Raw genomic sequence first — 27,045 nt, 5'->3', positions numbered from 1 at the left:
GCTCTGCCTCAGGACAGAGCCCGATGCCGGGCTTGAACTCACAAACTGTGAGATCACGACCTGAGCTAAAAACCAGGCACTTAACCAACTGAGCCACCCAGGCGCTGCTTCCTTTTGTCTTGCAGAGTTTGACTATATTTGTGAACGCGCTCTTCCGGATGGCTTTGGGATCAGCTTATCAAGCAAGTTATTTGCAAATCTCGTTGACATTTTGATTGGGATTAAATGGACTTTACAGATTGCCTGCGGAACGGTTTGTGTGTTTACTTGGTCGCCTCCAAGTGGGAACAGGGCGTTTTCTGATGGTCTGAGCTCGGGCTGCGTCCCACAGACAAACTTGTTAGTTTAAACACTGGCGCCCCGCATGTTTCTTCTCAGGCTATTCTCAGGGGAGCCGGGGGGTCGCGGTGACTGCATATATTTGCAGATATTTGCGGGTCGGGGGACACAGAAGCCTGCCACGGGTAACACACTTTGCACAAGCAGCTGTCAGGCAGCGGGGACTTCTGGGGGCACGCACAGCACGGGACAGGGGGCGCATGGGGGCGTCCGGGCACCGTCAGGCGGAAGCCGGGGAGCCGGGGCGAATCGCGAGGCGGGCCTGCCTGTGCAGGGGAAGAAGCGGGCGCCCGGGCCCGGCGTCTCCACCCCCGACCCACGCCGCCAGGCGAGCCAGCACCGCCGCACACACCTGCCCGGGCACCGCCCACCGCTCCGCGTTCCGTTCCAGGGGGCGTTCCCAGCCAAAGCTCCGCCCATCGCGCTGACCCCGCCCACCGCCCCCTTCCCAGGCGGCTCTCCCCACCAAAGCCTCGCCCACCGGCCTGGACCCGCCCACCGCTCCCGGAGACTTCTTTGGTGTCGCTCACCACCAGAGCCCCGCCCACCACCTGCGGCCCCGCCCACAGCTCCGAGTCCGGTCCTAGGGGGCACTCACCACTCAAAGTTCCGCCCATCGCTCCCCGTCCCGTCCCAGGGGGCGGGTCCCCAAAGCCCCGCCCACCATTCAGGGCTCCTACTGTAGCTCTGGGTTCCGGCCCTGGGGGCATTCACCACTCAAAGCCCCGCCGAACGCCTTGGTCCCGCCCACCGCTCCCGGTCCCATTCCCGGAGGCTCTCGGCACCAAAGCCCCGCCCGCAGCCCCTGGCCCCGCCCACTGCTGACGCTCGCGCGCCGCCAGGGAGGCCTGCTGGTTAGTGGTTCTGAGGCCCGGTAGCGGCGTCCGGGTCCGCAGGTTGCGGGTTCGAGTCCTCGAGGCCCCGCCGCAGCCCCGGTGCCCGTCCCCGACGCGCGGGAGAGACCGTTGCGGGCGGCGCGACCGCGGCGTTCGCGGCGAATCTGCCGCTGCGAATCGGAGGGCTTGGCGGCGGCGGCGGCGGCGGCGGCGGCCTCGCGAGAGTCGGGCGGGCCGACGCGCGGGCGGGCGGACCGGGGCCGGGGCCGGGGCCGGGAGCGGGCGACGAGCCCGCGCGAGAGCCGCCGGCATGACGGGCCGCGTGTGCCGCGGCTGCGGCGGCACGGACATCGAGCTTGACGCGGCGCGCGGCGACGCCGTGTGCACCGGCTGCGGCTCGGTGCTCGAGGACAACATCATCGTGTCCGAGGTGCAGTTCGTGGAGAACAGCGGCGGCGGCTCGTCGGCCGTGGGCCAGTTCGTGTCTCTGGACGGTGGGTCCGCGCGGGGGCCGGGGTACGCGGGAGGGGGCCGGGGGACGCGGGGGGCGCGCGGGGACGCCGGGGGGCGCGGGGGGGGGGACGCCGGGGGTGGTGCCAGAGGACACCGGGGGACGCGGGGGGCGCGCCAGGGGACACCGGGGGGGGGGGCGCGGGTAGCCGGTGGGGTCCGGAGGACCGCCCCCTGTGAACTATGTGCCCGCAGTTTTTTTAAATAACGGAATTTAAAAGGGAGGAACACGATGACCGTGTCCGGTCCTGTCTCTCTAAGCGTCCGGTAACGCTGGCTTCATCTGGGTCCAGCGCTGTGACTGTCACCGCAGCTAGGTTCAGAGGTAAAGAAAAGTTGCACAGCTCCAAATCTCGCCCGCAGGCTCTCCCAGCCGCCCTGTCCCCGGCCCTGCCGCTAGTGGATGTGCTCTTGGTCCCCACCTTTGGGGACTGGCATCTTCCCCCAGCCTGGTGCCTGTGACTTCACCCAGGGTGTCGGGCTGAGGTCGGAGGACGGTGGTCACTTTGGGGTGGCGAGGAGCGGAGCTGCTGGAAACAGCGTGTGGCCCTTTCTGCGAACCTGTTTTCATTTCTCTGGGGCCGATGCCTCTGGTACAGAGCGAGCTGTGCTAAGGACTATCTTTTAAAATTCAGCGTTTGATTGTTCACTGCTGGGATGTAGTAATACGGGTTTTTGTCGTTGGCCTGCTTCCTGTGACTTTGCTAAACTTAGCTGTGAGTTCTGGGAGTTCTCGATGTCTCTTGGCATTTTGTATTCAGACCGTCCCGTTGTTTGTAAACAGGGGCTGTTTATTTCTTCCTTTTGTTTCTCTTTCTTGCCTTATAGCCGGACTCAGGGAAGGGCTCAGCGTCCCCCACTCAGTGTTGACGTTTAGCTGCAGGCTTGGGTAGATGTCTCTTAGTAAAGTTGGGGAGGCCCTCTTTCTGCTCCTGGTTTGTTGAGAGTTTTCATCACGAGTGGCTGTTGGAATTCGTCCAGTGCTTTTCTCTCATCACCTCACATCCTCGCGGTTTTCTTCTGAATCAGCGTGGCCGTGGCCGTGGCCGCTCTTCGAATGCCGCACCTGCCTTGCTGGGGCAGACTTACCTAGCTCGTCTATGCTGAGGGGTTAGGTCTACTGATACTTTGTTGAGAGTCTGTACGTGGAATGTGGAATGTCGGTGCATAGATTTCCGGCAGTGTCTCATCTTCTGGAACGGGTTGGAGAATGTCCCCTTCTCTGACGTTCTTCAGAAGAGACCGTGTAGAACCGGGGTTATTTCTTCCAGGAACGTTTGGTGGAATTCACCAGTGTAGCCCTCTGGGCCTAAAAGGCTTTTTGTTTTTGTTTTTCCCTCAGAAGGTTTTTAACTTCAGATGCAGTATCTTTAATCGTTGTAGGTTGTAGTCATGTTTTAGGTTAAGTCTTTCCCCATGGGTGAGTGTGTGGTTCTGAGGATTCGGTCCCCCCTCGATCAAAGTTGTTCAGTTGATGCGTTCAGAGCAGGTGGCACCAGTCCCTCCTCATCCTTCTGATGTCTGCAGGGTCTCTAGTGATGTCCCTGATTTCTTTTCTTTCTCCCTTTGTCTCCCCTGCCGGAAGTTTATCACTTTAATTGAGCTTTTCAAAGAAGTGGCTTTGGGCCTCACTGACTCCTGTGTCCTGCTCTCTCCCATCACCTCTGGTGCGGTGCGCACGTCTTTGTGTTCTGGGGCAACTTCCGGCGCTGCCGGGGTGCGGGCTCCCCGGCACCGCTGTCGTTTTGTCACACATTGTCAGGCGGTGCCTCCCGTCACCGGAAAGAGAGGAACGAGACAGTAGTAAGAACAAATGGTGGCAGGAGCTGACCCTTAGGGTTCTCCGCGGGAAGGCACTGTGCTGATGCGGGCACCCGTGCACCTCATGACGGCGCCTGCCCTCCCTGCAGACGGGGAACAGGCTGCAGAGGCGGTGGACACCCCACCGGTCCTGGACGTGAGAGATATGCTCTCACCCGTGTGCCGCGAAGTCGGTGGCACAGCCTCGTGAGCACGGGCTCAGAGCCGGTGCTGTGGGAAGGCATGCCGTAAAGGGGGTGCAAAGGTACGTACTTCCCCAGGCCAGGGCTGGCTCTGTCCTGTGGGTCTGTTCCCTGGCAGGAGCCCGTCCGGGAGAGGGGAGGGGCGTCGGTAGCCCCTCTGCCGCCTGGCCCCCTCCCTTCCCCCTCAGGGCAGTGGTGGCTGGGCCGTTGACTGGGGTTACTCCCGTCCCCTGGCCGCTGAGCGAGTGCCCGCTGGATCTTCTCGGGTCTTCCGGCACTCCCCCCTCGCCCTGAGAGCTGACCTTGCCCTCTGAGCTGCCCTCACTGGGTGCCACGGTCAACCTTCCTGAGCATCCATTCTTAGTGTTTGAGAACCGAGCGTGGACAGTTAGGGGTGTACTACCTGGGACTGTGTGAAGTAGACACCGGGGCCGGGTGGCCAGAGGCCCTGCCACTGTGGGCTCCTGGCCGTCCAGGGGTCTTTCCCAGTGGGCGCCCATTGTGCGCCGGGCCTGGACTCTGGAGCTCCAGTCACCCTGATTCCCTGGATCCCAGACCAGCAAGGCGTGAGGCCAGCGTCCGGGGGTGGCAGCGCGAGCGGTGCTAGGGACATCCGGGCCGAGTCCTTCCGCTGCCGGGCACAGGCGACAGGGAGGCGACCGGCTGGCAGAAGGGGTGGGTACCTGGGGACTGCGGGCGGTTCAGTGTGGCCAGAGTGACTGGGGTCTTAGCGAGGCCCTGAGGAAGGGTCCTGCTGCTCTCCCGGGAGGGGCTCGCCTCTAGCGTGTCCGGAACGGCGGGGGCAGAGCGGGGCTTCCCTGCAGGGCACGAAGGATCGACTCTGAGTGTCCTGTGCCGCGTGTCCACCCGAGGGCCTCCAAGCCCCAGCTCCTTCCCTGGGGCGCCCTCGGCTCCCGCCAGCCTCCCCCTGGGGTCATCAGAGCCCTCCAGAGGGCTCCGCACCAGGCAACCCGTGGCTGCTGCTTCCTTGGGGCCCCTCCCTCCCTCCCTCCTAGGGAGGCGGGGGGTGGGGGGGCCTTCCCACAGTTTCCATAATCACAGCTTCTCCCGGCTGCAGACCGCGTCTTTCAAGCAGGGTGTTTGTAAGTGCTAGTGTCGTCACCGTTCAGGGCCATGATGCACTTCGCACACATTTGGGGTGGATGAACCCCCAGTCGTGTTTGCACCCCTGGCCCTGGATGGGGAGGGCCGTCTGCCCTAAGGAGGGGGGGGGACCTGCACCCACCTGCCTAGTGCGCCCTGCCCATAGGTGGCTCTCCCGGGACGGCCCACCGGTGTCCTGGGCCGCTGAGCACCGGGTGCTGTCCCGGCCGAGCTCTGGTCCCAGAGGCGGAAGGTCCTGCATCTGCTCTGTCCTGTGGCCCCTCAAAGCCCCGTGGAGCTCCTGGCCAAAGTGCCGCTTCGCAGGAAACGCTGGCCGGGCTGTCCTAGAGGCCCATGGAGAGAGAGGACTCTTCTTGTTAAGATGTCGTTTGCAGCCTTTTTCGTTCTCTACGCTCCGTGCTGCGTGGTTTCCCTACGGAGCAAGCTCTTTGGGAGCCGCGCCGGCTTGAGCGCAGTCTCGGCTGTGGGCTGCGCCCAGCTGTTTATCCCACCCTGGATCTGTGTCCAGGCTGCATCCCGGGACCCGGGACTCCCTGCGGTCCTGTCGAGGGCCTGCTGGCGGCCCCAGAGGAGCATGTGTCCATGTGCGGGCTCCGGCCGCTCCCAGGGCCTCTCTTGAGAAGAAGTTAGACAGACACCCCTCCCTTAAAATTAAGTTAATAGAAAGCGATGGAAGTTTTTGCTTAAAGTGTCGATGGGGCTTGTGGGTGAGACGGGGGACAGACAGATCTGTACGAGCGTCTCTCTGGGGTGCTGAGGCCTCTCGGTCGTGCCGGGGCCCCGCCTCATCCCTGCCTTTCTCTCCCTGGTGTTACTGGCTCGGTCCCTGACGCCCAGCCTGGGGGCTCATGGTGCGCCCGTCTCCAGGGTCGGACCGCGGTGCCCTCCTGCTCCCGCTGCCACAGGCGGCATCAGGCGCCCCACCGCTGTCCACGAGGGGGCGGTCTTGGCCTGGCCGTACCTTCCACCAGCTGATTCCAGCGTGGATTTTTGCCACAGGAGCTTGTTAGAGAAAAGGTCCGATGTGCAACAAGTAGACGGAATAGTGTCACATTGTGCAGGCTGAGATCGGCGTATGTCAGCAATGGTGACCGGAGGTAACACTCCAGCTGGTTTCAAACTTCGGGGGAGCCTTAGGCTCATGGTTTTAGGGGGCCGAGGTTTGCTAAATAAGCACTTTTTGTACGACCCACGGGTGCATTCCAGACTCTGTCTCTCATAACCAGACCCCAGTGGGTGGTGTTTGCTGAGTACGAGAATCAGTTTGCCTCAGTTTGGCAAGCAGGCTTGGACACCCCCATCCCGCCCTGCTGCAGAGAACCGGGTCTGCGGAGGGGACCGGATCCCCGTGTCTCCTGGAAGCACACAACGAGGAGCACGGCCGGTGTGCGTGCGAGGGTGCACCAGCGTACGTGTGCGTCCGTGTGAGCAGGAGTCAGGAGACCGGCCCCAGAGGTGCCCTGGCCCCGGGCAGGGGGACTGGGTCCTCAGGGAGAGGCAGGGAAGGGTGGCACAGACACAGAAAGTGCAGTGAGGGGGTGGGGGGTCCTGGACGGTGCAGGGGAGAGTAATGGAGGAGGGGGAGGAGGGGGCATGTGGGCGGGTGACCTCTGGTGGCTTTGCGAGATCTCCAGGAATAAGGAGATGCATTTAACGCTCGGCCGGAACGAATCCCCCGCTCTTCGTAGGCACAGCCTCCCTGAGTGACCCGCCCCGGCCGCCTTCTGTCTGTGTCTAAGCAGGGGGTGTTGGCTCCCAGGGTCCTTGTTCCCAGAAGGTGGGGCTTTACAGCATCTCATCACCCTTTTCCTCATGCAGTAGCCCCATCATTTATTGAAAGTACACATGCATCTTAATTAAAACAGCATGGCGATATTTCTGTTTTTCTAAAATAGAAGTTGGGGGTGCCGGAAACAGAGGCCACGATGTGGGTGTCCTGGTCAGGTGCTGTGAGTGACTGGGCCTTCCCCCGTGGTTCTTGTACGTTAAAGATTGCACAGGTGAAGATCCTAGAGTTGTAAAAAGCACCACGACCAAAACGGGAAGGGAGCAGACGTGGGGCCCTGACCTTGGTCCAGGGAGCCTGTGATGGGCTCTGGAGCCGCGAGGCGGCGCACGGCCGATTTGGGAAGCCCTTTGCGGCTGGTGCAGGTGGATGAAGCCCCTCTGGGCCCTGCAGCTCTCCAGCCCCCAGCGTGCCCTCCTTGAGCCTCCCCAGCCCCGTGAGGACACACAGCCGGTCCCTCTCCCTCCCCATCCTCTGCGACCGGCCTCTCAAGGACGTGAAGTCTGTGGCCGTCTGTCAGGGCGGCCGTAGGAACCAACGGTCCCAGTGACAGCAAAACTGTCTGCAGGTGGTGAGCGATCCTGTCCTGGGCCCCGCTCTCCTGGGGAAGGTCCCCACCTGCCCTGCCCCCCAACCCCTCTGCTCCGCCGCTGTGGCGGGGAGTGCGGGTGCCCGGCCACCTGACGGCCCGCTCCCAGCTCCGCTCCGGCCAGCCCACCCGCCCGTGGCCCAGCAGCTGCTCAACAGAGCCCACTCGTTGCTCTTCTCAAAGCTTTCTTGGCCAACCTTACTCCTTCTCACTGCCGGCTAAACTTTGGAACCACTTTGCTGAGATCCTTAAGGAATCTCGCTCGTGTTGCTTCGGGCCCGGGTCGCCGTCACAGGTGTGCCGGAGGTCACGCTTACTCCGCTCTGCCTGTGTGGGGCCTGCCCGCGGGCGACCCGAGGTCCCTGCTGGCCCCAGGAGGGGGGGGCCACATGCTTCCCTGGGGGCCTGCCCCCAGACTTCAGGGATCTGGGTGCCCAGGTCCCTGCCACTTCTGAGTTTCCCTGTCGCTTCCACCTGTGTCTCAGTCCCTCCAGCACACCCTGTGTCGTGTGGCTGAGCGTGGGAGATGTCCCCTAGCTGCAGAGGCCTCTAATCCTTTGGTGTCACACGCGTTGGCCTGCAGGACGGGCAGCATTTCCCTACTTGTTCGTGGCTTCCTGAGCACTCCCTCTGTGGCTGCGGCAGCGGGGTTTCTAGGTCTAGCACACAATCCAGACCTCTGCCTGGCTGTTGTCACGGGGCGACAGGGCAGAAGTCCCAGCCCCAGTGTCTGCAGAGCAGAGAGTGCGGGACTTCCTGGGACATCTGAGCCTCGCTGGGAGATGCAGGGCAGGGTGCCCGCAGGCCTGGCTACGGCCACCTTCGGGGTGGGCTCTCGAGGCTGCCATTCTGGGGGTGGGCAGCACACAGGTGGCCAGAGGTGTGAGTGCCTCCCGTAGACCAGGTGGCTCAGAGGCGCTGGGCCGCATAGGGCGTGGCCTGGGACGTGGCCCGTACCCTCCGGAAGCCCACAGTCCTGTGGGGAGATGGACGCACTGGCCAGTGGTCACTGTGCAGGTGTAGTTCCTGCGAACGGGCTGGCCCAGAGCGCGCAGAGGGCCGAGGGGAGAGCTGTAGTTCGGAGGTGAGCTGCGCTCTCTCTGGCCGCCATGTGGCAGTGGTCTGGAACGTGCTTAGAGAGTGCCGGTGGCCGTGGTCCACCTGCCGCGGCTCCACGTCGAGGCCGCAACCCCGTTGGCACGGCAGAGGGAGAGGCCCCGATCGTGGCTGCCTCGCACTGTGAATGCTGGTCCCGCTGGGTCCTGGCTCCAGAGACGCCCCATGCAGGGAAGGTGTGTCGGTGTGGATCTTTTTTGCCAGGTTTTGACTAATCAGGCTGGTTGTTCTTCTAGGTGCCGGCAAAACCCCAACCCTGGGCGGCGGCTTCCACGTGAACCTGGGGAAGGAGTCGAGAGCGCAGACCCTGCAGAACGGTATTTCCTGTGGCGGGGGCTCTGGAGGAGGGCAAGTGTCGGGGGTGGATGGAGGTGGGGTGGAGGGCAGGAGCGGGGGGCCTGCGGTGGCCCCTGGCTAGCACCTTCAGCACCGTGCTGAATAGAAGTGTCTTTTTCCTGATTCCAGGGGAAAGCATCCAGTCTCACAGCACTGAGTGTGCTTTGAGCTGTGGTCAGCTCAGGCAGGGACACATTCTGCCAGCACTTCTCAGACATTTGCTTGAGGACACTCTCGGGAGCCATCGTGTGTCCCCTTGCTCTGTGGTCTTAAAGGCATACCTCAGAGACACTTCAGGGTCTGCGCCAGACCGCCACAATACAGTGAACATCACAACTTTTTGTAACGGGTTTCCCAGCGCACGTAGAAATTACATCTGCACAATATTCTAGTCTCGGTCTCAAGTATGCACTAGCATTAGGTCTAAAAAGTCAGTGTTTATACCTCAATTTAAAAATACTCTGTTGCTAAAAAAGTGCTAACCGTCATCTGAGCTCTCAGTCAGTCATCTTTTTGCTGGTGGAGGCCCTGCCTCGATGGTACTGGCTGCTGACCGGGTAGGCGGTGGGTGGAGGCTGGGGAGGCCGTGGGGACGTCGGAAAACAAGGCAACAATGAAGTCTGCCGCAGGGATGGACTCTCGGTCACGAACGACTTATCCGTAGCCTGCGATGGTCTCTGATAGCATTTGACCCACAGTAGAACTTCTTTGAAAATGGGAGCCCGGCCTCTCAAACCCTGCAGCCGCGATATCCGCAAGTTGATGTGATCGTCTGCGTCCTCTGTTGTCGTGTCAACGATCTTCACGTCATCTCCGCCAGCAATGGATTCCATGTCAAGAGTCCACGTTCTTGGCTCGCCCATCAGAAGCAACGCCTCATCCTTTCTAGTTCGATCATGAGATTGTAGCGTCTCCAGGCCTCCTCTCCAGTTCTGGTTGTCTTGCTGTGTCCACCACGTCTGCAGTGACTTCCTCCCCTGGAGTTTGGAACCCCTCACGGTCACTCACGAGGGCTGGAATCAACTTCCTCCAGACCCCTGTTGGTATTCTGAGCCCTTCCCATGAGCCGCATGAGCCATTAATGTTCTGGGTTTTTTAAATGTTTACTTACAGAGAGAGTGTGAGTGGGGGAGGAGCAGAGAGACAGGGGGACAGAGGATCTGAAGCGGGCTCTGTGCTGACAGCAGTGAGTCCGACGTGGGGCTCGAACTCATGAACCACGAGATCATGACCTTGGCCTAAATCAGGCACTCAACCAACTGAGCCACCCAGGTGCTCCAAACCATGAATGTTTTTAATAGCATCCAGAGTGGTGAATACTTTCCAGAAGGTTTTCGATGTACTTTCCCCAGATCTGTCAAGAGGAATCACCGTCTATGGCAGTTACAGCCTTCCAACATGGATTTCTTTTTTTAAAAAATTTTTTTCATGTTTATTTTTGAGAGAGAGAGAGAGAGATACAATGTGCAAGCAGGAGAGGGGCAGAGAGAGAGGGAGACACAGAATCCGAGGCAGGCTCCAGGCTTCGAGCTGTCGGCACAGAGCCTGACGCGGGGCTCGAACCCATGGACTGCGAGATCATGACCTGAACCGAAGTCGGACACTTAATGGACCGAGCCACCCAGGCCCTGACATGCATTTCTTAAGTAACAAGACTCGAAAGTCGAAGCGCCTCCTCGATCCACGGGCTGCGGGACGGATGCTGTGCTATCAGCGATGGACGCAACGTTGCTCTCTTTGTCCGTCTCCATCACAGCTCTCGGGCGCCCGGGTGCTTTGTCCACGGGCAGTAACGTGTTGGAAGAAATCTTTCTTTTTCTGAGCAGCAGGTCTCCACAGCGGGCTTCAGATATTCAGTAAACCGTGTTGTGAACAGACGTGCTGCCGTCCGTGCTTCGTGTGCCGTCGATAGGGCGCGGGCAGAACACAGGGTAACTTCAAGGGCCCCAGGGTTTCCAGGACGCTACGCAAACCCTGGCCTCCGCTTCAAGTCCGCGGCTGCCTTGACCCCAGCAGGACGGTCAGCCTGTCCTCTGAAGCCCTGAAGCCAGGCGTTGACCTTGCTTCCGAGCTGTGGAAGTCCTCGATGGCGTCAGCTCCCTGGAGAAGGCTGTTTCGTCTACACTGACGATCTGTTGCTTAGCGGGGCCACCTTCGTTCACGATCCTCGCTCGGGCTCCGGACAGCTTGCTGCACTTCTGCATCGTCAGCGCTCGCGGCCTCACCTCGCGCTTGTGTGTTAGGACACGGCTTCTTTGCTTAAGCCTCTCGAACCCGCCTCTGCCAACCTCAGACGTTTCTGCTGCGGCCTTCTCCCCTCTCGGCCGTCAGAGAATGGAAGAGTCCGGGCCCTGCTCCGGATCAGGCTTTGGCTTCAGGGATCACCGTTGGGGCTGGTTTGAGCTTCTACGTAGACCACTCAAACTTTCTCCGCCTCGGCAGTGAGGCTGCCTCCCTTTCTTATCACACGTGTGCTCACTGGAGGGGAACTTTTAATTTCCTTCAAGAACTTTCCCGCTGCGCTCGCAGCTTGGCTCGCGGTTTGACGCAAGAGGCCAAGCTTTCGGCCCGTCTCGGCTTCCGACGTGCCCTCCTCACTCATTGGCCTCATTTCTAGCTTTGACGGTGAGAGACACACGACACTTTTACCTGCACACTTAGAGGCCACCGTAGGGTTAGTAGTTGGCCTGATGTCAGTACTGTTGTGTCTCAGGGGCCAGGGAAGCCCGGGCAGAGGGAGGGAGGGAGACGGGGGAGCGGCCGGTGGGGGGAGTGTCGGTGCGCACACGACGTTTATCAAGGCCACCGTCTTACATGGGTGGGGTTCACGGAGGCCCGAAACAGTTACAACGGTAACATTGAAGATCGCCGGCCACAGATCACCGTAACAGATAAAACAATCATGAAAAAGTTTGAAGTATCGGGAGAATCACCAAAATGTGACACGGAGACACAAAGTGAGCAGATGCTGCTGGAGACACGGCACAGTCTTGCCGGGGGCCGTCTGTTCGTAAAGACTGCGTCTGCGAAGTGCCAACAGGGCGTGCCCGTGCCCATGCCGGGAGGGCAGGCTGCGCGGCGTGGGGTGTCCCAGCTGCAGCCCGCCGTCTGCTGCGCCGCATCACACTCAAGGACCCATCTCCCCTGTGGGTGGGTGTGGCCAGCATCACACGTGCCACCGTCACCATCGCCGGCCGCGGCGCCCGACCACCAGGAGGGCAGTTCGTGGGCTTGGAATGATTGCCTAACGGGATGCTTTTACATTTCTTTCGTGCTTTTTTCTCTGATGCCATGGGTTTATTATTAGCATAGTTAGTTTTTATCAGAGATCATACCGTGCGTAGGACCTGTCCCTTGACACGGTCGGTGGCCACTTGTCCTGCGGTCGGGACAGCACCAGGGGCTCCTTTCACAACGGAGGGTCAGGCCGCCACCTGGTGCTGGCCCAGCTCCGCCCCTTCACTGTGGCTGGTGCCGTCACGTGGTGGTGTTCTGTGTGCCGACTTCAAGGTGGACCCGAGTGAAGGGAGGCGGTCACACAGTCTTGCGCTTGCAGCAAAATCGGAAACTAACAGGACAGAAATAATCCATCTTATTGAAGATAGTTACCCTTGGTTAAGTAAGAAATCAAAACAACTTGCAGAACCCTCAGCGCGGGGCCACAGCAAGGTCTGAGGCCAAGGCATTCGGGGGAGCGCTGGGCGGCCTAGGGGCCGGGCCTTTCCTCGGGGCTCTTGCCTGCGGAAAGCAGCCTGCGCCGGGCGCCTGCAGGAGGGCCCGCCGACCCTCCGCCCACCTGGGCAGGCGTCCCCTCCTGCCACCGTCGGCATCCGGTCTTTGCTCGGGCGGGGGCTGTGGGGGACAGGGAGGCCGGCGGGCCCAGCCCCCGGTTCTGCTGCTTTTGCTTGGCGCTCGGGGCCTGGCCGTGAGGCTGCACTGGGTTGACCTCCTGTCCTCGGAGATCTTTCTTTGCTCTCTGCCCTGGTGAGTTTATGGCAATTTTATTTCCTCCTGTCCTTTTCCGTAGCTCCTGGGGGAAGCGGAAAGGGCAGACCCCAGCAGGCTTTCCGGACGTTGTCTGAGAGGTGCGGCCGGTACGCTTCTGATGTGCTGGGGCTGCCCCCGCCTCGCGCTTCATGGTCCGTATCTCTCTTTCGAAATTCCCGTTATCGCTGCCTGCTCCTTCTCGTGTCCCTCACCTCCCCCGGCCCTGGTTTGGAAGTGCTGTGCTGACCCCTCCGTCCTGGTGCCCTGGGGCGTGTGCGACCGTCCCCCACCCAGCCGTGGGTCTGGGTGCAGTCTGGGCGTGTGGCCTCAGCCCCCACGGTGGTTGCCGATCCGTTTGCCCTGATGAGAAAACAGGAAAATTGGAAAATGGGCTGAGACGGCTCCCAGCAGCGCCTGGCTCGTTCTTTACGCTCACGTAGTTTGCCGGCTCCTGGCACCCCTCCTGTGTGGCCCTTGTGCCCACACCTTTCCAGGGTCCATCTCTGGTTTTGTTGGGAACGCACCCAGGTTGTGCTTAGCAGGTTAGCCACCTCCTCTGGGCTGTGTTGGGGGGCTGCGCAGGACGCAGGGATGTGATGTCACCAGCATGGGAAGGTTGCTGCCAGTCTGAGTTTTGATCTCTCTCGTCATCTCTCCTAACCGGCCCCTTGTGGGTTTTCCCTCCGTCTCTGGACTTCGGAGGCACCACCGGGCTGGAGCGTTTTTCGTTGACTTGAGAGCCCTTTTACTTGGGAGCCGTTTCTATTCTATTCTTTTTGTGTCTGTTTTTCTTGGTGTAACAGATGCATAGTCAGGTGCATAAAACGTACTGACCTTAAGTGAACTGCTTTGTAAACTTACACAGATCAGGTGTGCCTCACGGATCAAGGTAGAACATGCTTCTTTTTAAAAGAAAAGTTTTTTTTTTTTAATGTTTATTTTTGAGAGAGAGAGAGAAGGAGCATGAGCAGGGGAGGGGCAGAGAGAGAGAGAGAGAGAGACAGAATCAGAAACAGGCTCCAGGCTCCGAGCTGTCGGCACAGAGCCCAACACGGGGCTCGAACCCACAAGTCGTGAGATCACGACCTGAGCCGAAATCAAGAGTCGGACACTCAACCAGCTGAGCCGCCCGAGCGCCCTGAACATACTTGAACCCCAGAAAGCTCCTTGCTGTCCGTTGGATTTATGTGTTTTTCTGCTGCAGATGATTGGGATCCTGGAAAACGCCCTTTCTTGTGCACATCGGTACTTTGTTTTGGGCCGTTGGGACTTCGCTGTGTGAATACAGCAGTTTGTTCACCCACTTTTCCTGTCGGTGGGTGTTTGGGGCTTCCTTTCTGGCTGCTGTACGTGAGCTGCCGGGCACCTCCTTGCACTCCGTCCTCTGGTCGGCGCCCCTTGGGGGTGTGCTTGTGAGTGGGGCTTCTGGGGCCGCAGGCGTGCGCTCACGTTCGGCAGATGCGCCGGAGGCTTTCCAGCACGGTTGTGCCGCGTCACCCTCGCGGCTGCAACCACGCGGGAGCACAGGGGCCGTGTCCGCACGCGGTGTCGGTGCTTTTGCTGACTCCGGTCTTTCTGCTGGGTGTGTGCTTTCGTTTGCTTTGTCTGGTGAGTGGCTGCGTGGAACACCTTCGTGTGTGCTTTTTGGCCATTCAGAGATCCTTCTTTTGTGAGGTTGTTTTAAAAATCTGAGTTATCGTTTTCTTACTGCTTTGTAGATGTTTTGATACATTCTGCATTTGAGCCCTTGGTTGGAGGTGCACATTCTGAATCCCTTTCCCAGCTGGTGACTTGTCTTTTCACTTAAGTCTCGACATTGTTTCTGGATGAGTAGAAATTTCTTACTTTTGATGAAGTCCCAACATGTTGCCTTTTTTACGGTTGGGGGTTTTGTGACTGAACGCATTCTTGTCTACCCCGAGATCTGCAGACACTCTCTTGTGTTTTCACCTAGAAGCTTTGTTGTTTTGTATTTCGCAGGTAGGTTTGGGATTTCCCTCGGATGAATTTTGTATCTATGGTGTGAGGTAGGGGTTGAGGCTTACATTTTTCAGTGTGGACGTATAATTGTCCCATTCGCCAATAAGACCGTCCTTTCTGAACCCAGGACGCCGAACTGGTCCATTCGTCACAAGTCAAGTGACTGTGTAGGGATAAGTCCGTTCCACACTCCCGTGCCGGTGCCACACTGTCTTGACCGCCGTGGTGTCCTTGTAGAAGTCCCACAGTGTAGCTTTCCGGCACTGCCCCTCTTCAGGATGGTCTCGGCCCTTCTAGCTCCTTTGCGTGGCAGAGTAAATGTTAGAATCGGCTTGTCGGTTTCCACAGGAAAACTTGCCCAGACTGTGGTTGGGATTACCTGGACGCTGTAGATCAGTTACTCATGAAATCTGGTCATGCATGGCTGCTTCTTGGTTAACAGTCGCGTGATGTGTGACAGTCATTTGCTACTTCTCTCTTCCCCATCTGTACGCCATCATTTGTTTCCAGGGCTTTGTTACCCATTATTGCCGTGTGGCCGCTCTCCCTGGGGTGATGTTGGGCAGAGTGGTGACCGTGCATGTTCCTGTCTGTCTCCTGACCTTGGTGTGATGGTGACCACCAGCTTGTTGTCAGGAAGAATCACGTTAGCATTTTGTCACATGCTCCTTTGCGTTTGTTGCAATGATTATATGCGTTTTCTATTTGTTTTGTTAACGTGATGAAGTACACTGAGTTTGTGAGGTTAAACGCACCTTGCCCCTCTGGCCAAGACCCTGCAGGGTCGCGCTGCATTGTTCCTTGCTCTCTGCAAGGGCTCCCGTGTGACCTACCAGTGTCTTCTTAAGCATGTGGGAATGGGAAGTCCTCTGGGCCTTGACCTTTCTTTGTGAGAGGCTTTAATTATGCTTAAAGATTAAAGATGCATCTTCTTGATTGGGGCTACTTTCCATAGGGTTTTATGGGACCAGTTATCTTCCTGCTCTTTCTTGTCGCTTTTGGTAAGATGTCCTTCTCGACTTGTCTTCGAGTAACTCAGACTCAGACTGTCCTGAGACTCATTTGCCACACCCTCCCCCTGTGCCCCTGGGTCTCTTGATTTGGGAGGACAGCCTGTCTTCATTCGTGGCCTCGGTCATCTGGGCTTTCTCCCTTTTTTCTTAACTGCATTCATCTCTCCAGAGCCTCGGTGTGGGGTCGTCTGTCCTGTTTGTGTGTCTCTTGCTTGATCGGAGCCTTCTCTCCATTGTCTCCTCCCTTTTACGTCTTCTGTTCAGTCCCTTGTTCCTTTTTAGTTTTTTAACTTGGGAGCTGTGGCCACTGTTAGGCTTTTCTTTTTCTTTTTTGATATTTGTAATTACAGCTGTTCATTGCTGCAAGCTTTGCTCCATCTGGAACCCGCAAATTTAGAGACTGCTATTTCTCCTTTCTGTTCTGTTTTTTTTTTTTTTTTTTTTAGTTTTTTTAAATGTTTAATGGTTTTTTTGCAAGAGGCAGAGAGCAGGAGTGGGGGAGGCGGGGAGAAAGGGGGACAGAGGATCCGAAGCAGGCTCTGCGCTGACAGCAGCGAGCTTGACGTGGGGCTTGAACTCACAAAATCCGAGATCATGACCTGAGCCGAAGGCAGATGCTTAACTGACTGAGCCACCCAGACATCCCATGAGGTTTATTTCTTTTTATTTTTAGAGAGAGAGAGAGCACAAGTACAAGCAGGGGAGGGGCAGAGAGAGAGGCTGAGAGAGAATTCCAAAGCAGGCTCCACACTGTCAGCCCAGAGCCTGACGTGGGGCTCGAACTCACGAACTGTGAGATCATGACCTGAGCAGAAATCAAGAGTCAGATGCTTAGCTGACTGAGCCACCCAGGTGCCCCCTCTGTGTTTTTTTGTTTTTTTTTTTTAATTCTTTTTAAATGACCTCTGGTCTCCCAGCAGAGTTGCAGAGACAGCCCCGAGTGTGCCCCCATGGCTGCCCTAATTCGGACCTCTTGCTTGGCCTGGCTATGGGGCTGGCCCTTGTCCCTGGTCTCCTCCTGCGTGTGACCATTTCTCCCAGCTAGACGCACCTGGAGAGTGCTGGCCTGTTGTAGAAGCCGCTGGGGTTGGAGCTGGCTGTGGGTTTGGGGTGACTCTGCCGAGGCGGCCCCCCCGTCCTTGCCCCACGCCAGATGTACCTGGCCTCCCGTGACTGGGCGCTGGCCATCTGGGCCCCGAGGCTGCCAGGTTCCTCCCTCTCCCGTCCTGTGCTCCGTAGAGATCAGTCCTGAGGGCCACGCAGCGCCTGGCGGGGCTGCAGGGAGATAACGTCCCGCTGCCCCCGCAACACTTGCTGTCCGCTGGCCTCCTGCACCGCCCGCTGGGCCCCTCCCTCAGCTCTGTGCCTGCCGGACTGCTGTCCTCCTTGTGGGGTCCGTTGTCCTCGTGCCGCGTCCTTGTTCTTCCTGATGATCCCTCCCGCAGGAGTCCACCCCCTGTCTGGAGGGAGAGGCCTCTCGAGCCAGCTGCGAGCCCCCTCCCCACCCCGGACCCCGCCGGCGGCCACTCTTCCTCCACGCCCGAGCTCACTGTCAAGGTCCTTATCTGTGTCCGCACGGCTCCCAGTTAATTTTGAGTTTGAAAAAAAGTTTAGTGATCGCGTTTTTAATTTTCCAGGGCTGTGTCTTTCTTTTAATTTTTTAACTCTTGTAGAGAGCGTGCACGCGTGTGCGTGGGGAAGGGGCAGAGGGAGGGAGGGAGAGAGAATCCCAAGCAGGCTCTGTGCTGTCAGTGCTAGCCTGGCGAGGGGCTCGATCCCACAGCTCTGGGATCATGACCTGAGCCGAAATCAAGAGTCAGATGCTCAACTCTCTGTGCTCCACCGGGAGGACCGAGATCTTTGTAATATTGGAGGAGGCCGTGGGTTTTACGGGCCTCCTTCCGTTACCAGTCGGCTTGTGGAGCTTGGGGTTTCTTCTCCCTTTTGTTGCCGTTTTCCACAGAGGTCAGTGGTCGTTAGGGTCCGCTCTCGCTCACACACGCAGGTCTGAGGCTGAGCCCTTCGCCTCTGTGGCCGCGCAGGCCTCTGGCAGCCCCCGGCAGCCCGGATCCAGTCACAGGAGTCGGTGTGACCCCCGTCCCCGCGGCACCGGCCTGACCTTGGGGCCCGGCTGGCGTCGTGGAGGTCTTCCTGGCCTTGGGGGTTGGGAGGTGGAGGCACCCTGTGGATGGAAGGTGTGCAGATTCTTGAGCCGTTCGGAGTCAGACCCTTCCTCCCGCACGTTCTCCGGGGCGCTGGCCCTGCCCCGGCCCTGCCCTGTGTTCGTGTTCCTGCCCTCCTGGCCGTTGGCGTGGGCCGGGAAGGATGCCGTCCTGTCCCCGGCTTGAATGGAAACGCGGGCCTCGTCTCACAAAATGCCAAAATTTTGAAGGCACCTATGTGCTAGTGTGTTTCCTTTTTTTAAAAATTTTTATTTGGGGAGAGGGCGGAGAGAGAGAGACAGAGAAGGTGAGAGAGAGAATCCCGACAAGGGGCTTGATGCCATGGCCCTGGGACCATGACCTGAGCCGAAGTCCGACGCTCACCTGACCGAGCCCCCCGGGCGCCCCAGGTGTGTTTACTTTTAGCGTTCGTTTATTGGGAGGAAGCCTAAAGGGAAGAAGCTGTGGTTCGTTGATCAGGAATCGGTTGCACGCAAGTTTATGCTTACCGCATCTTTGTGTCTTTGTGCTTGTGTCCCTGCGTCATGTGACTTCTCAGTCTGCCGTGGTGCTGGCTGACCTCGCATGAATTAAAAACTCATTGCGGGGGGGGGGGGCGGGGTGAGTGGGGAGTGACTGCTAATGAGGACAGGGTTTCTTTTGGGATGATGAATTGTGAATATGCCACAACCGTCGAATCGTACTTCCGGTGAGAAGATACTACAGTGTGTGAATTATGTGCAATGAAGCTGCGATAAGATAACGTATCACAGTAGTTCTGTGCCCCCAAGCCGGCAGGGAGTCCCCTCCTGCCCGCTCTGCTCTGAGAGCACACCCCCCCCACCCCCCCCACCCCCGCCAAGCCCCACAGAGCCGGCAGGTGGGGCCCCTGCTGCTCTGTGTTGTCCCAGCGGCTCTGCTCGCCTCCGGGCTTGCTGGGCTGAGGGCGTGCCCGCCGATGGGGGGTGGCGCTAGGCCCTGCTGCCCTTCTGTCCGGTCAGGGCCGTGGCCCTGGGGACAGTGGCCCTGATCCCGTGTCGGTTCAGCCGGAATGGAGGGCTCCAGGCAGGGCGGGGGTGTGCCACCGGGAGGGCGGGCTGACCGTCGGGTCCCCCTGCTGCCAGATCACATGCCGGATGCCAGCTCCTCGGGGCGCCGGCTCCCCGGGTGCCTGCCTGTGGCCGGCGGTCGCCGTCAGCAGCATGCCTAGGGTGGGCGGGCCGGACCGTGAGCCACACAGCCCTCGCCTTCCCCTTGCCAGACGGGGGTGGGGTGGGGTGGGGTGGGGTGGGGGGTGGGGGAGGGGGGCGGACAGCACTTAGCTGTTCGTGGGTGAAGCACAAGTCCCTGGCTTCTCTCCTTGGCCCAGCTCAGGGTGGCCTTTGCCAGAAGAGTGGGTCTGGGGAGCCAGCAGGTGTTAGGTGGAGTGGGGAGTCTGTGTGGCGGCCGGGGTGGGTGGACAGCCCGCCACACCGCAGCTCTTGCTGTGTCCCTGCCACGGGCTCCGGCCACACGGCCCGCGGTGACTTCTCCTGTGCCGGCACGGCACGTCTGCGTCCTCTCCCGCTGCTGCTGTAGCTCGTGGGATGTGCTCGTCCAGGAAGAGGGGTGTGTGTGGACCGTGTCCCAGACTGGCCGACGCCCCGGCCTCCCCGTCACCTGACAGCCCCCGGCCTCCCCGAATCTGCCTCCTGCTGCTCCCGCCCTTGCACGATGGCACACGGCAGGCCGGGGCAGCGGCTCTTGGTGGACAGGCCGGCGGGGAGGCCAGTTGGCCCTGCTGGGGAGGCCGGGCAGGCACGAGCCAGCCTCCTGGCTGTCGGAGCAGGAGGCCAGTCCGGGGAACTCAGCTGTGGGACAGGGGTGTTCCCGTGGGGGCCCACGGCCGGTGGGCAGTCTCGTCTGTCCCTGTCAGGAGGCCGTGTCTGTGTGGAGCATGTCACAGGGAGCAGCCCCAGGCTGGCCGGCCCACAAGCCCTTTGCTGCCACCCTGAGCACAGGGGCCTCGGGAGGAGCAACTGCTCAGGCTGCAGACCCTTGCTCTCCAGGCACAGAGCGATGACAGTCCTAGGGACTCTGGGAGAGTGGTGACAGTGCTAGGGACTCTGGGAGAGCGGTGACAGTCCTAGGGACACTGGGAGAGAGGTGACAGTCCTAGGGACACTGGGAGAGCGGTGACAGTCCTAGGGACACTGGGAGAGAGGTGACAGTCCTAGGGACCTGGGAGAGCGGTGACAGTCCTGGGGACCCTGGGACAGTGGTGACAGTCCTGGGGACCCGGGAGAGCGGTGACAGTCCTGGGGACCCTGGGAGAGCGGTGACAGTCCTGGGGACCCTGGGAGAGCGGTGACAGTCCTGGGAACCCTGGGGACTTCACACCCGCGCCCACATATAAAGCTTGGAACCCGCAAAAAGTGAACTTAAAAACGTGGAAGGGAAAGGGTCAGTCTGTCCTAACCTTGGGAATCCATGGTAACGTCTCTGTTGTATCCTAGGGAGGCGTCAGATCCATCACCTGGGGAACCAGCTGCAGCTGAACCAGCACTGCCTGGACACAGCCTTCAACTTCTTCAAGATGGCCGTGAGCAAGCACCTGACCCGCGGCCGGAAAATGGCCCACGTGATCGCGGCCTGCCTCTACCTGGTGTGCCGGACGGAAGGCACCCCGCGTATCCTTTGGTTTGGGGGCCTCTCGGAGGAACCCCGTCTCGGCGCTCTCTGGGTTGGCCTCCCTCCGTTGGGCTCAGCAGTTGCAGTATCCTGGCGTATTTCGTGGAGGCACCCTAGTGGGTGAGCGCAGGCCTTCCTGGATCGAGATAGCCTTCCGCCACTTGGGAGGGTAGGCCCCCGGCCCGTTGGCCCCCCGGGGAGGACAGAGTGCACTCCGCCGTCAGGCCAGTGATCCGCCGCCTCGGGGAGGACGGCGGCGTGTTCTGTTACCGCACTGAGACCGACCCTGCAGACGCTCCTGCGTGCCCAGAACTCAGTGCGTCGCGCCCCCTGGAAAGCCCTCCCGGGGCCGCTCGCCCCCACCCTGGCTGTCCGCCCTCCCTGCCTGCCTGTGTGTCTTTTCCACCATCACTCGGCTCCCTTGGCCCATCCTGCGTGGGACCCCTGCTCCTGGTCCCGTGTCCTTGTTCCGAGATAGCACGTCCCCCAGCGGCTTCCTGCAGGTGGTCTCCCTTCTGCCTGTCCTCTCGGGGACGGCCCGGCGGGCTGCGGGTTGCACATCGGTCTCTGGAATGTGGACGGGGGTGCCCACCGCGCTCGGGCGCCCTGACCCCTGGCCCCGTGCGTGAGGCCGGTGTGCGGTCCCCTGCAGGGCTTAGCACCTCCTCATTGTTCTCTCTGAGCTGCGGACCCGGAGCCCCTGCCACTCGCGGTTCCTTCCTTGGCGTCACCCTCGTTCCCGGGGTGGCCCACCGCCTGCTTTCCGGCGTTCTCTTCCTTCGTTCCCGCTCACTTACTTTCTGCTTTCCCGCCGGGCTCCTCTCGTGGCACGTGTGTCCCCAGTGGATTCCTGTCCGTCACAGCTGCCCTCACGGGCGGGGGGCCCCAGCCACGGCGCCTGTGAAGTAAGCATGGGCTGCTGGAAGGGTCGTGGCGTGCGTGGCTGGGCCTGTTGGCCGCCGTTCCGATCGGGCAACCCTCAGCGCCGGAGTCTTTCATTGAAACGTCCTAAGGTTTTGGAAGGTTCTCATTCCAGCATACCATGTCGAAAGCACACGCGTGCTCTGAGCGGGCACGGGTCTCGGGTTCCCAGCACAGCGCCCCGGCAGAAGATGGTGTAGGCGCCTCGCCTGCGTCCTACCCTGGCCCCCGTGCACCGAGCAGCGAGAGGCCCGGCCAGCCTAGCTCTGAGGAGGGCGGCACAGGGGAGGCGCGTGGAGCTCCATTCGGGCTGGCTCTGCGTCTCTGGGAGTACAGAGCTCGGGGAGCAGGGCGAGGGTGTGCAGGCCAGGCTCTGGGATCCGTCCCTCCCCCACCGCCCCCACCTCCGGTCCCCGCCCCAGTCCGGCGAGCAGAGAGAGGCATCCTCAGAGGTGCTGGGGGAGAGGCCACGGGGTCGGGGGGGCGGGTGGGAGGGCCGGTGGGGGGCGGGGGCGGGCTGGGGTAGAGCCAGGAGAGCCTGGGGGGCGGGGGAGGGCAGAGCCAGGGGGACAGAGGCAGGAGGGGGGGCGGGGGGGCTGGGGCAGAGCCGGGACCAGGCTTCCTTGCTGTTGCCCGATCAGGTGCGACCTGCGTCCGCGTTTGTCACGCACGCATCCACGGGAGCTGCCGCAGCGGGTGTTGAAGCCTGTGACATTTACCGGGTTCCAGCTGAGCTGCCAGCAGGCCTGTATGTGAGCGGCTGGCTTTGCGCCACGACTCCGGGTGTGCACACGGAGGCTTCTGTCACTCGCGACCTGCCCCCACCCACAGGGGCCCCGGGTGGGAGGGACAGATGTGGGCGGATCGTCCCACGGCCGACCGCGCCCTGCACACGGCCGCCGACCGCAGACCTGTCTCCTCTGCCAGGCTCCAGACCCCTGGGGCCTGTTAGTAGCGGGTTTGGTTCGCAGGCCTGGGCTGGGTTTCCAGAGCCTGACTGCTGTGACTCCGGCCACCCTGTGTCCCCTCCTCACGCCCAGCCGAGGACCGCGTTTCTTGCTTTAGAGGGCGGTGCAGTCGGAGACTCTCCCTTCTGCCACGGGCCCCCAGCCCCCCTTTACCTGCTTCCCTCTGCCCCTCCCCCCGTGTGCCCAAGGACAACCAAGGAGTTGAAAACATGGTTTTAAATAGCTCTTTTCTAGACGAGTTTTAGGTTCACAGTGCAACTGAGGGGAAGGTACAGAGATTTCCCAAGTGCCCCCCGTCCTCCCCCAGAACGGACACCCCCACCAGATAGTGCGTGGATTACACTGATGGACACATCGGCACTCGGCGTCCGTGGCTTACCTTGGAGCTCACGCTTGCTGTGGTGCCTTCTGTGGGTTTGGGCAGACGTGTAATGACACGTATGTGTCACCGTGTAGCCTACAGGGAGCCCGTGGTCGAAAGGAGGCCTTGGGGTGGCTGGTTGGCACGTATCGGTGGGTGGCCGGCATCACCGGGCACCGGAAAGTTGCAGGTTCAAAGCCACGGTAGGCTGACGTGAAGAGGGCGGCTCGCCCCCGGTGTCTGTCGGCTAGCCAGGGGGCTTCGGGAACCCTGGGGACCGTCTGCCGGTGTCGGGTGACACGGAGTGCGTCCCCACCCTGGGGCCCAGCTGTCCTGCCCGGCTCGGTGTGCAGGTGCGTCCTGGGTCGAGGCCAGTAGCCTCCCCTCCTGGCTGCGTCCATTGTGGTGGGGCCTCTCTGTGGGCAGAGCTCTTACTGAGGGCCACCTTAACATCTTGTCCTTTATGGCTGATCTGTGCACCTGTTTAAGAGGCCTTTGTCTGTTCCACATCGTGGAAATACCCTCCTGGTGTCCCTTCCCGAAGCTTTTGGTTTTATGTGTCCCCTTGGAGTTTGGGATTTCTGTGGGGCTGGCTTCACTGTGTCGTCTGTCGTGAGGAAAGGGTCGGGTTCCTCTCCACGGGGCGTCTAGCGCGCGGCATACGTGGGCCCGATGCTGGCGTCTCCGAGCCCTTCTCTGGTCCGCTTGCCTGTCCTGGGCCGACCCCGGGCGGCTAGAAGCTGCAGGTTTGGAACAGTCTGAGGACCCCGTGCGTGTCAGGAGGCCTCCAGCTCCAGCTGTCTCAGCGTCTGCGCGGTGTGTGGCCCTCTGTTCTTCTGCGTGAGTTTTCCAAGCAGCCTGTTTCCGTGAAAAGTCTTCTGGGATTTTCTGGGCTTTATGGATCAATTTGTGGGAAATTGAAGGTGACGTTCGTTTTAACAGTACCGAATCTTCCAGGCAACGAATACCCCTGTTTCTTCCGGTGTTTTGTGCTTCCAGGGATGCTTTGTTATTTTTGAGGAGGAGGCCTTTCCTGTCCTTCGTTAGATTTGTTCCCAAGTCTGTTTTGCGCTAACGTAGATGGCATCTTGTGTGTGTACAAGTACAGTTGAGTTCGTATGCTTTAAAAAAAAATTTTTTTTTAACGTTTACTTATTTTTGAGAGAGAGACAGAGCGCGAGCAGGGGAGGGGCAGAGAGAGAGAGGGAGACACAATGCAAAGCAGGCTCCAGACTCTGAGCTGTCAGCACAGAGCCCGATGCGGGGTTCAAACTCACAGACGGTGAGATCATGACCTGAGCCGAAGCCGGACACCTAACCGACTGAGCCACCCAGGCGGCCTGTGTATATGTTTTTTTTTTTTTTTTTTTTTTTTAATTTATTTTTGAGACAGGGAGAGAGACAGAGCATGAACCGGGGAGGGTCAGAGAGAGGGAGACACAGAATCCAAAACAGGCTGCAGGCTCTGAGCTGTCAGCACAGGGGCCCGATGCGGGGCTCGAACCCACGGACCGCGAGATCATGACCCGAGCCGAAGTCGGCGCTCAACCGACTGAGCCACCCAGGCGCCCCTGTGTATATGTTTTTAAGTTTACTTATTTATCCAAGCAATCTCTACACCCAACCTGGGGCTCGAACTCATGACCCCGAGATCAAGAGCTGCGCGCTCTTCCACCTGAGCCAGCTGGGCACCCTGAGATTTGTATGTTGCCATTATGTCCAAGTCTACAAAATTCAGTTATTAATCTTACGACTTGACTGTTGGGATCTCTTGCTTTCTCAACCCACTTGGTTGTGTGTGTGGCACCTTTTCTTTCCTTCTATTTTTTGGGGGGGTTTGATTTACTATTTTTCTAGCTTCTTGAGACCGATGCTTAGGTTCTTGATTTTAGTCTTTTTGGTTTTTCCTAATAAGAGCCTTAGGGACTGTCCCTTCCCGTCCAGGCAGATTGTAATTACGTGGCGCAGTCCTGATGTGTCATTCAGAGTTGTGTTGCCCATTTTGAGAATGGTTGGGGGTTCTCTCCTTATCTTTGGATTCTCGGTTTGCAGCGTAACCGTGTGGTCCGAGGACACTCAGCGAGCGCTCCCCCGCTCCGGCGCTCCACGGTGTGTGCACAGCTCAGCGCACGGTCTGCTCTGGTGGGGGTGCGTGTGCGTTTCAAAAGAATGTGTGTCTGTGGTCGTTGCGTGCGTTGGCTAATTGTGTGCCTTGAATCCCTGCTCGTGTCTGCTTGTTCTGCAGGACGGTTACAGCCTCCCGCCGCCCCTGTGGGCTGGGCTGTGACTTTCCCCTTGACCCCACCAACGCCCGTCACATGCCGGAGCTGCGTCGTGGGGAGGGCGCAGACCCACCTCTGGGGGGTGGGCCCTGGATGCCACGGGACGTCCACCTGTTTCCTGAGCGCTTCTCCCCTCAGTTGTACCCTGTCTGATGTGCTGCAAGTGGACTTGCTCCCTTCTGCTTGGTGTTCGCGGGGTCTATTTCCATCTTAAAATTCACTCCTTCCTGATATGTTTAAGATGTGTCTCTTGTGAGCAGTGTAGAATCATGTGTTTTTCTCTGATTTTTTAATTCAGTTTTGAAATATTTTTTGTTGGAGAATTTCATCCATTTACATTAAATGTGCTCATTGGTATATTTGCATTTAATTCCACTACTGGTTTTCTGTTTGCTACATTTGTTCTTTGTTGTTTTTTTCTCATGATGTCTTAGAGAAATCAAGTATTTTATTAGTCTAGTTTCCTTCATTTTGTGAATTTTTTTTTTTTTCAACGTTTATCTATTTTTGGGACAGAGAGAGACAGAGCATGAACGGGGGAGAGGCAGAGAGAGAGGGAGACACAGAATCGGAAACAGGCTCCAGGCTCTGAGCCATCAGCCCAGAGCCTGACGCGGGGCTCGAACTCATGGACCGCGAGATCGTGACCTGGCTGAAGTCGGATGCCTAACCGACTGCGCCACCCAGGCGCCCCACATTTTGTGAATTTTTTTAATGTTTGTTTTTGAGAGAGAGAGAGACAGACAGCAAGAGCGTTTATGCACGCACAAGTAGGGGAGGGGCAGAGAGAGAGGGAGACCCAGAATCTGAAGCAGCTCCAGGCCGTGAGCTGTCAGCACAGAGCCTGACGTGGGACTTGAACCCACAAACCGTGAGATCACGACCTGAGCCACAGTCGGCTGCCTAACCAACTGAGACCCCCAGGCGCCCCCATACTATTTTCCTCTAAACACCTTGTCCATTATGCAGGTGTTTGTCATTGTTTTGCCCGCTAGCCTAGGTTATGTGCCCCTGTGCCTCTGACTTCTCAGGTTCCACCTTAGACCAGGGTACCAGTACTCCCCAGGCACGTGGACTGGCCCAGGCGTCCCCGTGGCCACTGCTCCCACTGCTGCTGGAGGTTAGCGCTCATTCAGATTTCCCAGTTTTGACCGTTCCATCCTGTATCTCTCTGCATCATCTGGGACCATTTTCCTCCCGTCTTAGGAACTCCACTCTTATTTTTAGTGTGTCCGCTGGAAGGAAGATTCTCTCTGCTGCTGTTTGTGTGAGACATCGTTGTTTTTATTTACTTCTTTTTTCAAATGTTTATTTTATTTTATTTTTATTTATTTTGAGAGAGAGTGAGCCGGAGGGGCGGGGTGGGTGTCTGGAGAGAGAGAATCCCAAGCAGGCTCTGCGCCGTCAGCACAGAGCCCAACACGGGCCTCGATCTCACGACCATTGAGATCATGACCTGAGCCCAGATGAAGAATCGGACGCTTACCCGGTTGAGCCCCCGGGTGCCCCCAGAACATGTTTATTTTGAAAGCTGTTTGGGTAGCCTGTAGGTGTTTCCTGCGGCCCTCCCGGGTCATCCCTGCCCACCCCCGGTCAGGGCTGGTCGCTGGTCTGCATCATCTTGTCTCTGTTTCTCAGGGCAGCCAGCCCGTCGTCCCTGCTTTTAGGGAGTATGTTTGTCCAGCCTAGTGTCCGTGGGGCGTCTCTAGAATCGGTGGCATCATGTGTTTTATGTGTCCCAGGGGGGGTCTGAGGCCGCGTCCCGTCCCAGCTGGGGTTCCCTGCATCCTCTCGTCCCGTCTGGTCTTGGGTCACATGCACATCTCACGTCCCACCTTGGGTTCTGCATTTTCCCTTCTGTTTTGTATTTTTTTTCTTCTTCTCCTCTCTCTGTTTCAATCTGAGTGTTTTCAGTAACCTACCTTTGGATTCCCTCAACCCTTCCTTTGCTGTGTCTTACCGGTATTAGACCCATCTAGTAATTTCTTAATTTCAATTACTGTTTCTCATTAGATTCTAAGTCTTTGGTGAGGTGGCCCATCTCTGTAGTTACACAAAGGT

At 59.1% G+C, this 27,045-nt stretch overlaps 1 protein-coding gene across 2 annotated transcripts in view; it reads left to right on the top strand.

Moving 5' to 3' along the window:
• Nucleotides 1-1,443: 1,443 nt before the first annotated feature.
• BRF1 (BRF1 RNA polymerase III transcription initiation factor subunit) overlaps nt 1,444-27,045 on the top strand; it is a 54,487-nt gene continuing 28,885 nt past the window's right edge. The window contains exons 1-3 of one of the 2 annotated variants that reach the window (XM_030320147.1): nt 1,444-1,669; nt 8,541-8,621; nt 20,278-20,451. In XM_030320147.1, the coding sequence (XP_030176007.1) occupies nt 1,486-1,669; nt 8,541-8,621; nt 20,278-20,451 (439 nt within the window). In that variant the 5' untranslated portion in view covers nt 1,444-1,485. The remainder of the gene's footprint in view (nt 1,670-8,540; nt 8,622-20,277; nt 20,452-27,045) is intronic. The other variant, XR_003969709.1, reaches the window with a different exon arrangement.

The sequence above is a fragment of the Lynx canadensis genome, chromosome B3 (genome assembly GCF_007474595.2).
Source record: "Lynx canadensis isolate LIC74 chromosome B3, mLynCan4.pri.v2, whole genome shotgun sequence".
In the NCBI taxonomy this organism is placed as follows: domain Eukaryota; kingdom Metazoa; phylum Chordata; class Mammalia; order Carnivora; family Felidae; genus Lynx; species Lynx canadensis.
The sequence above is the reverse complement of the archived record's forward strand: the minus strand, read 5'-3'. Positions and strand labels throughout refer to the sequence as shown.